The 14,365-nt window shown below is 36.9% G+C and overlaps 3 protein-coding genes across 6 annotated transcripts in view; 2 read left to right on the top strand and 1 right to left on the bottom strand.

Annotated features, from left to right (window-relative positions):
• LOC149710176 (uncharacterized) overlaps nt 1-3,756 on the top strand; it is a 177,256-nt gene extending 173,500 nt beyond the window's left edge. For both annotated transcript variants that reach the window (XM_089860023.1, XM_089860031.1), the window contains 6 exons: nt 263-365; nt 423-596; nt 661-808; nt 990-1,210; nt 1,578-1,876; nt 2,269-3,756. In XM_089860023.1, the coding sequence (XP_089716149.1) occupies nt 263-365; nt 423-596; nt 661-808; nt 990-1,210; nt 1,578-1,876; nt 2,269-2,527 (1,204 nt within the window). In that variant the 3' untranslated portion in view covers nt 2,528-3,756. The remainder of the gene's footprint in view (nt 1-262; nt 366-422; nt 597-660; nt 809-989; nt 1,211-1,577; nt 1,877-2,268) is intronic.
• A 43-nt stretch (nt 3,757-3,799) lies between these two features.
• On the bottom strand, nt 3,800-6,395 carry LOC149710175 (putative serine hydrolase). Of its 2 annotated transcripts, XM_089860053.1 has the most exons (3): nt 6,190-6,395; nt 5,296-5,847; nt 3,800-4,400 (listed from the first exon to the last, which is right to left on the bottom strand). In XM_089860053.1, the coding sequence occupies exons 2-3, from the start codon at nt 5,763-5,765 to the stop codon at nt 3,965-3,967; spliced, it is 906 nt and encodes a 301-aa protein (XP_089716179.1). In that variant the 5' UTR covers nt 5,766-5,847; nt 6,190-6,395; the 3' UTR covers nt 3,800-3,964. The 2 variants fall into 2 exon arrangements, with proteins under 2 accessions (XP_089716179.1, XP_089716169.1); XM_089860043.1 differs by lacking the exon at nt 6,190-6,395 and having other exon boundaries at nt 5,296-6,054.
• Nucleotides 6,396-7,523: 1,128 nt separating this feature from the next.
• Nucleotides 7,524-13,568, top strand: Rrp6 (exosome component Rrp6). 2 transcript variants are annotated; one of them, XM_089860011.1, is made up of 15 exons: nt 7,524-7,668; nt 7,751-7,887; nt 7,970-8,081; nt 8,150-8,436; nt 9,592-9,778; nt 9,865-10,199; nt 10,979-11,135; nt 11,211-11,359; nt 11,534-11,696; nt 11,763-11,904; nt 12,002-12,165; nt 12,244-12,471; nt 13,045-13,147; nt 13,227-13,321; nt 13,387-13,568. In XM_089860011.1, exons 1-15 carry the CDS (start codon nt 7,582-7,584, stop codon nt 13,492-13,494), a joined length of 2,454 nt encoding a protein of 817 aa, XP_089716137.1. In that variant the 5' UTR covers nt 7,524-7,581; the 3' UTR covers nt 13,495-13,568. The 2 variants fall into 2 exon arrangements, with proteins under 2 accessions (XP_089716137.1, XP_089716127.1); XM_089860001.1 differs by having other exon boundaries at nt 13,224-13,321.
• The last annotated feature ends 797 nt before the right edge of the window (nt 13,569-14,365 follow it).

Here is a 14,365-nt window from a genome sequence, read left to right as displayed (position 1 = left end):
CAGTCGAATGTACAACGTTGTACACTGATCACATTGAGTGACTGGACACTGATCCGTTCTATGGAAATAGAGAGTTAAGAAATTGACCGAAAAACTTGTTCGAACTTAAATTCGTTATGTTTCTCAATTTCTGAAATACTTTAAAGTACGCGTTAAACCTAATTTGAATATGAAAATTGAATAGTACACTACACATGCTCGTCATACTTGGAAGATCTTATGTCAAGTTCATAAAAACTCTAATAATAAAAATTATCATTAGATTGGTTAGCAAAGTTGAAACGAGAAAACCAGTTGATGGTCAATTGGGGATACAATTGGAGAATGGATCCTGGACTGGAGTTATAGGAATGCTACAGAAAAATGTACGATAATTTTACTGTCTGAGTGATTTTATATTGAAACTCAAATATTTTATACAGATAGCTCATGTTGGCTTTGGCAGTTTCGCTCAAACTTACAAACGTCAAAGTGTTGTGAGTTACTCTTCTATCTTTTCGCTAAAGTTAAGGCAATTTCTAGTTGGGAAAACTTCTCCCACGGATCCTAACACCATTTCTATCAACTTTGGATTCTTGGAGGCGATGGAAATTCGAGTAATTTTCATAACATTTACTTTGAAAGGAAAGGATCTAAATCTTCACTTATTTTTTAATTCAGCTGTACTTATTAATTTTGATGATGATCATCTTTATGATAGCCTTCAGTTTATGTATAATTCAAGTTCAACTGAGATCAACCACTCCGAAATTTGTAACAGAAGCCGGCGATCAAGCTTGGTTACTATGGGAAATACTTATGGGCAAAAGTAGGTTAAAGTTCGGATATTTGTGTATAGTACCAGGAATTTATTTAATTAAAAGAAGTAGGAAAAAGAAACGGCCTTCATAATCCACAAGCTGAATGTACTTTAACAAGACACATTATGATTACTTAATATCAGAAGTATATAAGGATGAAGATACTTTTCTTTCGTTTCATACTTATAGGTTCATCTCGACTTGTTAAATTCACGTCGGCCGAACGTTATTTATTCGGATCGTGGATAGTCTTCACGTTAGTCGTCATGACGGCATTCAGCGGTGTATTGGTTTCCAAATTCAGCATCAAACCAGCTCCCAAATTTATTCGGACCCTTAATGACTTCTTGGACTTTCCTTCAGTTTATCCCGTTGTCACTAAAGGCAAAGTTGACGAAGAAGTCATTCTTGTAAATATTACAAAAACTTCCCATAGTTTAGCCACTACACAGGCGCACTTGATAAAAACTAGTATCATCCCTAAAATGAAAGGCATGGATTTTGAGATATGTATCTCGAACTCCTTGCTTTTTATTCTATGGCCTTAACCAACACCGAGGGCCGAGGCCCCCATTGGGTATTCTCCCTCGCGCCAAGAATTAACGCTATAGACGGACCCCGAGTTCACTACACGCGGGACACTAGCCAACTCGCACTGCCTCTAGAGGTGCCTCTAGGCGCGAAGAAGAATACCCCAATGGCTGCTTCGATCCTGTGTGTTTGTTTTTTCGGAACGTGTCTATTCTTAATTTACTAAAACAGGATATTTCCATCTAGGATACCAAAACGAAGGTATTCAAAGAACTACGAAGGAGATTGGAACTTCATTCGTCTCAGAGCGTTTTGAATTCAAAGAAGATTTACGATAGTAAATACAAGTACGAACTTGTCAAAAAAATCGAGTCTGGACAGTGCGCCTTCGCTTCAACGATGGACAATTTCATGGAATTATTGACAGTTAAGAAGCAAAGTAAATCATGCAAGTTTCGAGCGACCACGCCCTACCTGGTCACCTTCAGCAGTTTGGTTTACAATAAATACGCTAACAAGGACATCACGGAACATATAAATATCAGGTTTGTCTATGCTTTAACTCTTTGAATAAAATTCGAAGCAATCATGGAATATGGCGCCAGAATAGTTAAACCAACTTCTTAATAGACCATTTCTATGTAACTAAGAGGGAAAGACACTGCCTTCCATCTCGCTTTTTGGGGTCTGCGCTGTTTGTGTGCGAATGCGCAGAAACGGGGATGTATCAACCATGGACAAAGCAATACTGTTTTGCTTTGTCCATGTATCAACCCCCTTGAATGCCCCGATAATGAGGATGGGGATTTCGTCTCCATTTCACCTCTTTCCTCCATGCTGTAACCTTCTTGATTGCGAAAATTGTACCTGTACCGTTATTTCTTATTTTCTTCCTCACTCGGTTGAACAAATTTTTAGTAATATTTTTCCTGAACAGAATTATGCGACTGACTGAAGCGGATTTGTACGAATACGATCCTAAGATACCGACCCCAATATACTTCTTCAAATGCCTGGAAGAGAAGCAAGATAATGAATTGAGTATTCTAACCATCGATAATTACTACGGAGCTTTGGTCTTGTGGTTCGCGGGTCTTCTATTTTCCACTATTTTATTATTTATTGAGATTATAAACAACCGTATGAAACGAAAAAATAATTCAAGGTACAATATTTCATGGGGAAATTTTATGTAATTACCACCACAACCCTCGCTACAATCCTCTCTTGCTTTTTAATTGAGGAAGTGGTAAATATGCTAATTAAATTAAAAGACCTTAGAAATGGTTTTTCCATCACGCTATAATGACGCGCGATTTTTATCAAATATTTCCTCCATCCACAAATAATTTTCTCTGTTACATTTGTAAATACCTGAATGCAAAAACGTCATTTTGCAATAGTCCGTATCCAATGTACTAAGGTTGTACAGCACCCCATAACGCGCTGTGGCTATACAGTGGCTCGCATACATAATAAATTTATGTAGAGTGCCACATAAACTTAGCAAATGCCGTAACCATTCAATAAACGTAGTTTTCAGACTATGAGTATTTATACCATTTACACCAGGCTACTTGGCAGACAAAGTACATTACCAACTACACTCTCCTCCTGGTTTAAACTGTCTCAATCCTAACAGTCAGAAAAATGAAAACTAATTAGATTTCCGCTCCCCTACCCCTCGTACTAATTCTGTCTGAAATTCCTGAATGGTCGGGAGTGTGGCGCACTGCTGTAGGCCAAGCTACTGGGCGACAGTGTTTGAGGGAATAAGGGACGTGTCAGTGATCCTCCCCTACAGGTGCCGACAACCCCGTGTCCGCAGGAGGTTACTTACCCCAAATTAGTCACCACATGCACAAACCACCTCAACTCCTTCCCTGATTCATCACATACAACCTAGCCCTACACTCGCGGACCCTCCGTAGTGTTCCCCCTTGGGTCTCCCGGTAGTGTTCCCCCTTGAGTCTCCCGGTAGTGTTCCCCCTTGAGTCTCCCGGTAGTGTTCCCCCTTGAGTCTCCCGGTAGTGTTCCCCCTTGGGTCTCCCGGTAGTGTTCCCCCTTGGGTCTCCCGGTAGTGTTCCCCCTTGGGTCTCCCGGTAGCGTACCCCCTTGGGTCTCCCGGTAGCGTACCCCCTTGGGTCTCCCGGTAGCGTACCCCCTTGGGTCTCCCGGTAGCGTACCCCCTTGGGTCTCCCGGTAGCGTACCCCCTTGGGTCTCCCGGTAGCGTACCCCCTTGGGTCTCCCGGTAGCGTACCCCCTTGGGTCTCCCGGTAGCGTACCCCCTTGGGTCTCCCGGTAGCGTACCCCCTTGGGTCTCCCGGTAGCGTACCCCCTTGGGTCTCCCGCTCCCTGGAACACGACGGCTCACGGTTATACGCTCCAGTGTTCAGTAAGAAAAAAAAAATTCCTGAATGCAAGATAAGATAATGGATTATATTAAACGCATATTATTCACAAAACATTTAAGTTAAAAAACTTAGTTTAATCTTTGTAAATACAAAATAGTATATAAATATTTTATAACAATATCAATATATATTTATTATTTGATCATGTGTATAATGCCACCGGTTACCAAAACATAATAACAATGAAGTAAATAAAAATATGGGGGAAAATTAAGTAATCATAATTTGGAAGTCTCCAAAAAATTATTGATAACGGGACCTACAACTTCAGGATTATTCATGTGAAAATGATGAGTTCCTTCCATTTCCACAAATCTGTACTCTTTACAATTAGTATTGTACATATCTTGGTAAGCCATTAAGACTTCGGGTTTTTCGTATTTGAGCCCGTCTCTAGCTTTGATATAAAGCAAGCGACTGCGGAAATTGCTTAAATAGTCCTTCATCATTCTACTATCAATAACGGCTAGATTTTGAATTTGAAGACGCAAATCTCGCGTGTAAACGACTCCTCTTCCATCAGGGGAGGGTTTTAAACCTCGTTTGAGCAATACTCGAGCGGAGTTTTCGGTGCAGGAACCACCCTGCCCTTTAATAAGACGGTCTAAAGCACTTTCCTCAGTATACACTGGCTCGCCTACTTTCAACTTTTCTCTAAAATAATTTAATAAGTAGATATTTTTTAATCAGATTTCTATTCCTTAGTATTGGCAGTATCTTTGTGAGTTTAGAAATTCAGTTTCAAACTGATTTAAATCCAAATTATTCCCGATGCATGTGCCAAGGCTTAACACGCGAATTTAAATGAAAAAACTGGGCCAAATTAAACGTCGTCTGCTTCAGAGTAAAAACGTTTCAACTTTGATCCTAAAGCAGACGACGCATAATTTTCACTCAGATTTATCAGTAGTTAAAAATTGCGCCGTAAGCCTTTGCACACGCATCAGGAATAAGGTGGATTTAAAGAACTCAAACACAAAAACTTTTGGCAACACTGTAAGGAAGTTGCCCCATTATTCCCAATGCATGTGCCAAGGCTTAACGCGCGAATTTAACTGAAAAATCTGGGCCAAATTAAACATCGTCTGCTTCAGAGTAAAAACGTTTCTTTCAACTTCGATCCTAAAGCAGACGACGCATAATTTTCACTCAGATTTATCAGTAGTTAAAAATTGCACCTTAGCCTTTGCACACGCATCAGGAATAAGGTGGATTTAAAGAACTCAAACACAAAAACTTTTGGCAACACTGTAAGGAAGTTGCCCCATTATTCCCAATGCATGTGCCAAGGCTTAACGCGCGAATTTAGCTGAAAAATCTGGGCCAAATTAAACGTCGTCTGCTTCAGAGTAAAAACGTTTCTTTCAACTTCGATCCTAAAGCAGACGACGCATAATTTTCACTCAGATTTATCAGTAGTTAAAAATTGTGCCTTAAGCCTTGGCACACGCATCGCGAATATGGTGGATTTAAAGAACTCAAACAAAAACTTTTGGCAACACTGTAAGGAAGTTGAATTTAAGAAAAGTGAAAGAAATATTGCCTTTACCTCATCTGCAATCTATTTTTGATGGAGTGAACTATCCTAGCTGGAATTAATTCCGGTAGCAAGGACCATGGCTTGAAGATATCCAAGGCTATAACAGACTCAACTTCATCAGGATAAGTACTCGCGTACATGAGACCAACGCCTCCTCCCATGCTATGTCCCAATACCGTAAACTTGGTCCATTTCAAATAGTCTACAATTTGTCGAACGTCGTACAACATATCCATAAAGTTGTAATGGACTCCTTTTGGAATATGACTAGAATATCCATGTCCAGGGAAGTCTATGGCCACAATGTTTAATTTGTAATCCAGCCAAGGGATTAGAGGATCGAAACTTCCGCAATTATCTTGCCAACCGTGCAAAGCCAGAACTGGTCTACCATGTTGATTACCCCATTGTTTTGCCGCTATAAATCCCAGCTCAGTTGGAATACGAATTTCAGTGAAGGTAGGGTTACTGTTACTCATATTTGTGGAAGAAAATCGCTCAAATTGACAATATTTATGCGTTTTGTTAGTTTGAAATGCATAAACAATGTTCAAACCTTTTCTGGAAAAAGTTTTCAACATGATATATATTTTAGCGTTTTTTTCTACTTCACTGAAATTTTCAAGGATATAAAATTTTATGCTTTTGAAAGCTTGCTTGAAATGGAAAGTTTGTTCATATTTTTATCGCTAGAAATTTGACTAGCCTAGATAGATAAATAAATAGCTAATTACTGGATACTGATACTGCTCTCTCAGGGTCGTTATACTTAAAAAAAAAAAAAAAAAAAAAAAAAAAAAACACTTGTACAACTTAGCCTAAATTTAACTATAAATTGCGCAAAATGCCCGAAAATCCGAAATGAAACTACAAACCCTATTTAATTAAATTTAATATACCTACCAGATTTATTTTCAGATTAACTTATGTTAACCTAAAGATAAGTTTAATTTATGTTAAACTATCGTCTAGCCGACTTTGGCTGTCTCGATAAAAATTATAATATTTATGAAAAATATGAAGCCGACGACGCAAAAGTGGCGAAACTACCTTGAAGGAGAGAGGAATGGAGTGGCAACCCCCATACCTATAACGTTGCCTGTGTACCCCCACCTTGAAGGAGAGAGGAATGGAGTGTAGTCTGTACCCCCACCTACGGCACCGTAGTCCTCCCAGCATCCTCAGCGGTTAGGTAGGGTCGTACCGGACGAAACTGTAAAGGACGCTCCCTCTATCTTAAAAATAGAAGCTAGTTCTCATACAAATAAAATGGCGCTACGCGGCAGCACTTAGCAATCGCCTACCGAAGGGTAGGGGCGTTCGCGAGGTACATTGGGAGAGATACCAGGGAGGAAGTAAGGAGAGTCGACTCCGGTAGTTTCCGTAAACGTCCGGTAGAGGCATGACAGAAGCGTTGCAGAAGCTAGTGCTTCTAGCGGCCTCTAGTTCTCGTACGGAACATAATTAGATGCACGGGGGGCAAGGGACTAGTTTCCCCAATGTTAATATCCCCCAGTTTTTCCGTACGACAAAAAGGGGGCGCCACGGTCGCGTTTCGAAAATCGGGTACTACAGCCAAAGCTAGAGTCGGCTATCCTTGTTTCATCCATGGAGATACGGTGCCGCACTGCCGCTGCCGCAGGTCGCCCATCATCCCTCGGTCCCAACCAGGGTGGGAAATAAGGATTTTTTTAAAACTGGACATTGGGCCAGCAACCCCCCCTGGCCTGGAATAAATAAACTGGTCCATGACCATTGACCAGGGCGCGTCGTCTGCTAAACTAAAGAAGTGGATAATTAAAATAGTTGAGATATTGTCTGGACCCTGGTTACCCTAGAATTTTTTTAGTGGTCCCGTGGACCACTGACCCCCTCCGATTTAATTTTTAAACTGGTCATTTGCCCTGTGCCACCGCCTTATTTCCCACGCTGGTCCCAACCCAAGAACTAGTTTAAAAGATATCCTTATTTCCCAGACTGAACGCGCTATCAGGGCCGGAAATAAGCACAGGACACTGGACATTGTCCAATAAAATTTTAAAATGTCCCATAATCTCTTTAAAAACTAAGGGGGTCACTGGACGTTTTGACCAATAAATTTTCCGAAGTTTTGATAGCTTGACTATGAAGATGCGATACTATTTTTGCACACTCCAGTGGACATTGTCCTATAAATTTTCCAGTCAAAGGGGGTATCACTGGACACATGTCCTATAAGAAATTTTTCTTATTTCTGGCCCTGCGCGCTATGGTATTCCGTAGTCTGCTACATCAAAATCAAATAGAACCGAAAAAATGGAGAAAACGTGCGAGGGTACTGATGAAAGTTCCGAAAAATTGGACTTTTTGCCCGGTTTTTCCGATGTAAATGTTTTTAGTCAGGTAATTAACACTAATTTCAATCTATTAATTATTTATATAAAATCACTACACATAGAACTAAAGTATTTTTAATACAATTTAGGCTACTTTGCAAGCTGCATTTCGTGCAACCAAGGCCTCGAATGCCATCTCGCCAACTGAAGATGCTTCAAATTATAACCGAACTTTTGATGCTTTTCGTAAATTCATGAAATTGGAAGGGAAACGAGTTTTAAAACTGTAAGTTTATCAAATAATAGAAAAAGATAAAAGATAAAATCTTGAAATTGCCAAAAATCATGAAATATGAGTGGTACCCTAGCATGAGCAATGTTACTCAACATCATGGTGGTAAAATAAATTATGAAAATTTGGAAGATGAAGACATCTTTGAAAAATTAATTGAAGTTAATGATAGCATCTTAGAAGAAGCTGTAAGTTAATTGTTATTGAATTTGTCAAAAGTCAAGCTAAAATTTTCATGATGTTTGTGGAAATGTAGGGTACTGCTTTAGACGAAGCTGCAGGGTTACGTAAGAAGGTGGAAGATGTTGTGTTAACAACTGTTAGAGTTACAAAACCCATCGCAACTAGTTGGAATCGTAAATCAAATCAATCTAGCCCACCAGTTTATTCCCTTTTAGCTGGAAAAAACGTTCAGAGGCCTCAATTTAAGTTTAAAGATAAAATTGACAATAGTAAAGGGCCGTTTATCCCAATCATAAAAGAGAAACCAAATTCAATTAAACCCCTGGCAGTTCTCTTGGAAAAAGTTGATGATGAAGAGATGTAAGTATAGTCGTTTTACAATATCAGGGTTCATACAAACCTGGAAATCAGGGAAAACCTGGGAAAATCAGGGGAAACCTGGAAAAATCAGGGAAATCCTGGAAAAATCAGGGAAATCCTGGAAAAATCTGGGAAAATCAGGGAAAACCTGGAAAAATCAGGGAAAACCTGGAAAGGTCAAGGAAAAGCTGGAAAAATCAGGGAAAACCTGGAAAAATCAGGGAAAACCTGGAAAAATCGGGGAAAACCTGGAAAAATCAGGGAAACCTGGAAAAATCAGGGAAAACCTGGAAAAATCAGGGAAACCTGGAAAAATCAGGGAAAACCTGGAAAAATCAAGGAAAACCTGGAAAAATCAGGGAAAACCTGGAAAAATCAGGGAAAACCTGGAAAAATCAGGGAAGCCTGGAAAAATCAGGGAAAACCTGGAAAAATCATTGAAAACCTGGAAAAATCAGGGAAAACCTGGAAAAATCAGGGAAAACCCGGAAAAATCAGGGAAAATCCGGAAAAATCAGGGAAAACCCGGAAAAATCAGGGAAAACCTGGAAAAATCAGGGAAATAAATAGTTGACAAAAACCTCAGGGAAATTTCGAATTTTTAGTAAAATTCAGGGAAATCAGGGAAATTTGCGTCAAACAGGGGCCGAGTGATTAAGTATTGAAATGTTTGTGAACATTCCCTCCATAGGATTAACATTACACTATACTTTGGAGGCTCATAACTCTGGTTCTACTAGAGATACGGGGACGTCCTTTGAGTATGTTATACTCCTATTTGACCCCCATCCAACCATATTAAAAACTTAGGGCTACGACAAACAGGGGCCGAGTAATTAAGCAAAATGTTCTTAAACACACCATCCATAGGATTAACGTTACACTAAACTTTGAAGGCTCATAACTCTGGTTATATTAGAAATACGGGGATGTCCTTTGATTATGTTATAGTCTTATTTGCCCCCCGCCCCCTCCTTCGTTAACATTTGCTCCATAGGATACTCCATATACGGGAAAACTTGGAAAATGCAGGGAAGTATATGGGGAGAAACCTGGAAATCTCAGGGAAATTTGTTTTCCAAAAGTTGTATGAACCCTGTCGAATATTATTTTAATAATTTAATTTCAACTTCTGTAATTTAATTTTTATCTCAGATATTCGCATCCTTACGAGATAGAAATTGATAAATGCCAACCAACTGAAAGTCATTTGACGGTAGTTGAACCTCAGGTTCCAAAAGACACTTCGGAAACACCCTTTAAGCTTATTGAGACAGAGGAAGGACTAAAAGAACTCGTTAATGACTTAAAACAAGTTGATATGTTTGCTGTTGATTTAGAAGTAAACAAAAATTTAATTTGAATCTATTCTGATGATCATTTTAATTAATTAAATTAAATTAAATTAAATTAATAAATATTTTCCAGCATCATTCTTACCGAACATTTCAAGGAATAACTTGTTTAATGCAAATCTCAACTAGATTTTGCGACTATGTTGTTGATGTTTTGGAACTTCGAAGCGAAGTTTATGTACTGAATGAAGTTTTCACTGATCCTAAAATTTTAAAGATATTTCACGGAGCCAATATGGATGTACAATGGCTACAAAGGGATTTAGGGATTTATGTAGTTAATATGTTTGATACTGGACAAGCCGCTTCTGTTTTACAACTTCCACATTTATCATTGGCCTATTTAATGAAACATTATTGCCACTTTGAACCTGACAAGCAAATACGATTGGCTGATTGGAGGATAAGGTAATTATTATAATTTCTTCACTATTTAGAATTATAGGAATGTTAGAATAGATTTTAGTGTTGGGGGAAAATCAGAGAATTTTAACAAACTCAAGGGATAATCATTGAAAAAGGTCAGGGAAAATTATAGGAAAAGGTCAGGGAAGATTATAGGAAAAGGTCAGGGAAGATTATAGGAAAAGGTCAGGGAAGATTATAGGAAAAGGTCAGGGAAGATTATAGGAAAAGGTCAGGGAAGATTATAGGAAAAGGTCAGGGAAGATTATAGGAAAAGGTCAGGGAAGATTATAGGAAAAGGTCAGGGAAGATTATAGGAAAAGGTCAGGGAAAATCATTGGAAAAGGTCAGGGAAGATTGTAGGAAAAGGTCAGGGAAGATTTTAGAAAAAGGTCAGGGAAAATTATAGGAAAAGGTCAGGGAAGATTATAGGAAAAGGTCAGGGAAGATTGTAGGAAAAGGTCAGGGAAGATTTTAGAAAAAGGTCAGGGAAAATTATAGGAAAAGGTCAGGGAAGATTATAGGAAAAGGTCAGGGAAGATTTTAGAAAAAGGTCAGGGAAGATTTTAGAAAAAGGTCAGGGAAAATTATAGAAAATGGTCAGGGAAAACCTAGAAATGTGAAAAGTCGGGTAGTATGAATTTGAAAATATCATGACAACCCTGTTTGGAGTATTAAAGGGATTGTAGCATAAATTTTGATATATACATTAAAAATAAAACTTAAATTTAAAATTTTTTATTTTAACATTCTCCACAATGAAACTACTTTAAATTATTTAGACCCTTGCCGCCTCAAATGTTGAACTACGCTCGTGATGATACTCATCACTTATTGTACATATTTGATTGTATGAAGAAAGATTTGGTAGAAAAAGGCAATGAACGTAAAAATTTATTGCTCTCAGTTTTTCAAAAAAGCAAAGAAGTTTGCCTTATTGTAAGAATCTAATTAGATTAATTTAAATCTAGTTTGTTTGAAACTTAATTTTAATTAATCTGACTGTAATTGTAGCGTTATAAGAAACCATTTTCAACTGATGATGGCCACACCAATTTATACATTAAGAGCAAAAAGGTCTTCAATAATCGGCAATTGTATGCTCTAAGGGAATTATTTCGTTGGAGGGACTCCTTAGCCAGAGTTGAAGATGAAAGTATTGGGTAATTAATTAATTTACATAATATAGGCCTAGAATTAATTTTTTTAACAGATTTAAACTTAAAAATTAATTTTTACTTTTGCGCTTTTTGGGGCTGCAAAAGTATTATTCCGACCCCCATCCGGCTGGCTGGGCGCCTTCCTCCCATTTTATCTCAATTCTCTTCTGATTTCAGTTACGTTTTGCCCAATCATATGTTGCTTCAAATTGCGGAAGTTTTACCTCGAGAGCAACAAGGCATCCTTGCCTGTTGTAACCCAGTTCCTCCTCTCGTTAGAACGCAACTTAATGAACTTCACAATATAGTGTTGACTGCTAGACAATGTCCCGCCCATAAAGTAACTTTATTAACTTCTTTAAGCCTTTTTAATTATTTTATATTAATTTTCTTTTGATAATTAAAGCTGGAGGCGATTGAAACAGTGCCTTCAACAACTTCATCACACAAAGAGCAATTAGTTAACGAAGAGAGTAATCTCAATTTGACGTGTCCTCATGATATCCCAGTTCAAGATAGTCTTACAAAGCTTCCAACATTGCTTAATGGTATGTTGTGAACGTTATTTTATTTTCTACTATAAACTATATCGATGATTTCGTGAATTCTTCAATTAATTTACCTTTGATTCTCGTTAATTCCTAGACAATTTAAAGATTAATGAAGGATATAATAAAAAATTCATCAAAAAAGAACCAAGTTTATCAATTTTTGGTTTATCCTTAACAAAAAATGCAGAAAAAGATCGTAAAGAAGAAATATTGACAATTAGAAAGACTCTAAATAGTTTTGTCAGTCCTTTTGAAAGGGTAAATATTAATCATTTAATTTAATTAAAGTTAATCAATTTTAATTATTTAATACTCTATTTTTGTTTTTCCATTTAGTTTAAAAGTATTTTAGCCATAGTTCTTCCCGTTGATGAGAAAACAAAATCGGGGGGAGACGATGATTCGAGGGTTGAAAGACTTCATGAACATATTGAAGAGTTGACGCAATCGACAACAAGTAAAAACTCCAAAACTCAAGAAACAAAAGATGTTTCCAAGAAAAAGGAAATTTTAGAAAATTCTGACGATGATATTGAAGTTATTGAACCGATTAAAAACACTAATGTAAGTTTCTATAGTTTAATATCAATTAAATAATAGTTTAAAGGGAGGGTGAAGTAGAAAATCAAGTGATTTTTTATCGATTCTTCTACTAATTATAAGACCATTCTGCATATAGTCAAACATTCAGGAAATACAGTTTCCAAATGATTTTAAAATTCAAATTAGGTTCAGATTTAAAGGATAATTTTAAACAAGGACTTCCGACCAATCGCGTAACGCCCTGCCTTCTTGTTAACAAAATTCTCGTGGCACGTTCCGCGTTGAATGAAATTTATCACGAGATTTGATAAAATTAGGCGCGCGACGTGATAATCGTGGCGCGAGACATGGAGCGTGCCACGAGAAATTTGTTAATAAAAAGGCAGGGAGTTACGCGATTGGTCGGAGGACCTTCTTTAAAATTATCCTTAAAATCTGAACCTAATTTGAATTTTAAAATCATTCGGAATCTGTATTTCCTGAATGTTTCACTATATGCAGACGGGTCTTAAAATTGGTAGAAGAATCGATAAAAAATCACTTGATTTTCTACTTCACCCTCCCTTTAATTAATAATTTTAACATCATTTAAAGGCATCAACATCTAAACGCAAAAGACGTGGGAAAGAAATGGATAACACGGTCTCAAAGAATTTCAAACCATTTGATTATAACACTGTTGAAACGCCCAATGAAGGTATGACTTTATTAATTAATTTAATTTAATTTAATTAAACTAATTTATTTATTGATTAACTTAAAATTTTACGTAGAAGGGAAGGTACCAGGGAATGCTAAAAATAATAATAATAGGGGGGCCAAAGGAAAGAAACGAAAGGCGTTCAATCCTCACGAAGAAGTTGAATATAAGGTAAAGAAACTATAAAGATAATTTAATTTTTTTATCATTAATATTGTTTTAATTACGATTTTTAGAGCGATAAAGGTTCAACTGGTAAAAAACGTCGAGGACAGAAAGATCTCTCTGTTACCTACGGATCAAATTCAACGCGTAGATCCGCTAGAAATTGGCCAAAAAGATAATAATTTCCTTCATTTATTTATTACAATGTATTGCAATATGTTATTTTTTAATAAATAAAGATTTTGAAACAAAATATGAATTTTTGTGTGTTTTTTTCTTTTTAAGTAGATGCAGGGACAGAAATAGATGCAGGGACAGAAATAGATGCTCTTGGTAGACGTAGTAGGCTTAATTATATCTTCGTAGATGCTGTAGGCTTAATTATATCTTTGTTAATGAAGTAGGCTTAATTATATCTTAGTAGATGAAGTAGGCTTAATTATATCTTAGTAGATGCTGTAGGCTTAATTATATCTTTGTTGATGAAGTAGGCTTAGTTATATCTTAGTAGATGAAGTAGGCTTAATTATATCTTAGTAGATGAAGTAGGCTTAATTATATCTTAGTAGATGAAGTAGGCTTAATTTTATTTCGGTAGACGTAGTAGGCTTAATTATATCTTTGTTGATGAAGTAGGCTTAGTTATATCTTAGTAGATGAAGTAGGCTTAATTATATCTTTGTTGATGAAGTAGGCTTAGTTATATCTTAGTAGATGAAGTAGGCTTAATTATATCTTAGTAGATGAAGTAGGCTTAATTATATCTTAGTAGATGTAGTAAGCTTAGTTTTATTTCGGTAGATGTAGTAGGCTTAATTATATCTTTGTAGATGAAGTGGGCTTAATTAAATCTATAGTTAATGTAATATCCTAATTTGGGTTTATGAAATAGCTAACATAAACGGTTCTTAAATGAATTTAACCTTTCAAAAGTGTTAAATTAATTTAACCTAGTTAAAAAGTGTATAATTTGAAGACAATTCGGACCCTAACTTAGGCGGGAATTTCAAAACGAGTTAGCTCACGTGCAGGGTGATTCAAAATAATCGA

This window comes from Phalangium opilio, unplaced genomic scaffold (genome assembly GCF_054372755.1).
Source record: "Phalangium opilio isolate 3A_F unplaced genomic scaffold, DU_Popi_V2 ptg000011l_1, whole genome shotgun sequence".
NCBI classification, from domain to species: Eukaryota; Metazoa; Arthropoda; class Arachnida; order Opiliones; family Phalangiidae; genus Phalangium; species Phalangium opilio.
The sequence above is the reverse complement of the archived record's forward strand: the minus strand, read 5'-3'. Positions and strand labels throughout refer to the sequence as shown.

Bases quoted from the DNA above. Each gene is read 5' to 3' on its own strand.
- Rrp6 (XM_089860001.1), top strand. From the start codon at position 7,582: ATGGAGAAAACGTGCGAGGGTACTGATGAAAGTTCCGAAAAATTGGAC. The intron at 11,697-11,762 runs GTAACTTTATTA...TGATAATTAAAG, and splicing joins GACAATGTCCCGCCCATAAA to CTGGAGGCGATTGAAACAGT. The intron at 13,148-13,223 runs GTATGACTTTAT...AATTTTACGTAG, and splicing joins TGTTGAAACGCCCAATGAAG to AAGGGAAGGTACCAGGGAAT.
- LOC149710175 (XM_089860043.1), bottom strand. From the start codon at position 5,867: ATGTTGAAAACTTTTTCCAGAAAAGGTTTGAACATTGTTTATGCATTT. The intron at 4,401-5,295 runs GTAAAGGCAATA...AAATTATTTTAG, and splicing joins AAAAATAGATTGCAGATGAG to AGAAAAGTTGAAAGTAGGCG.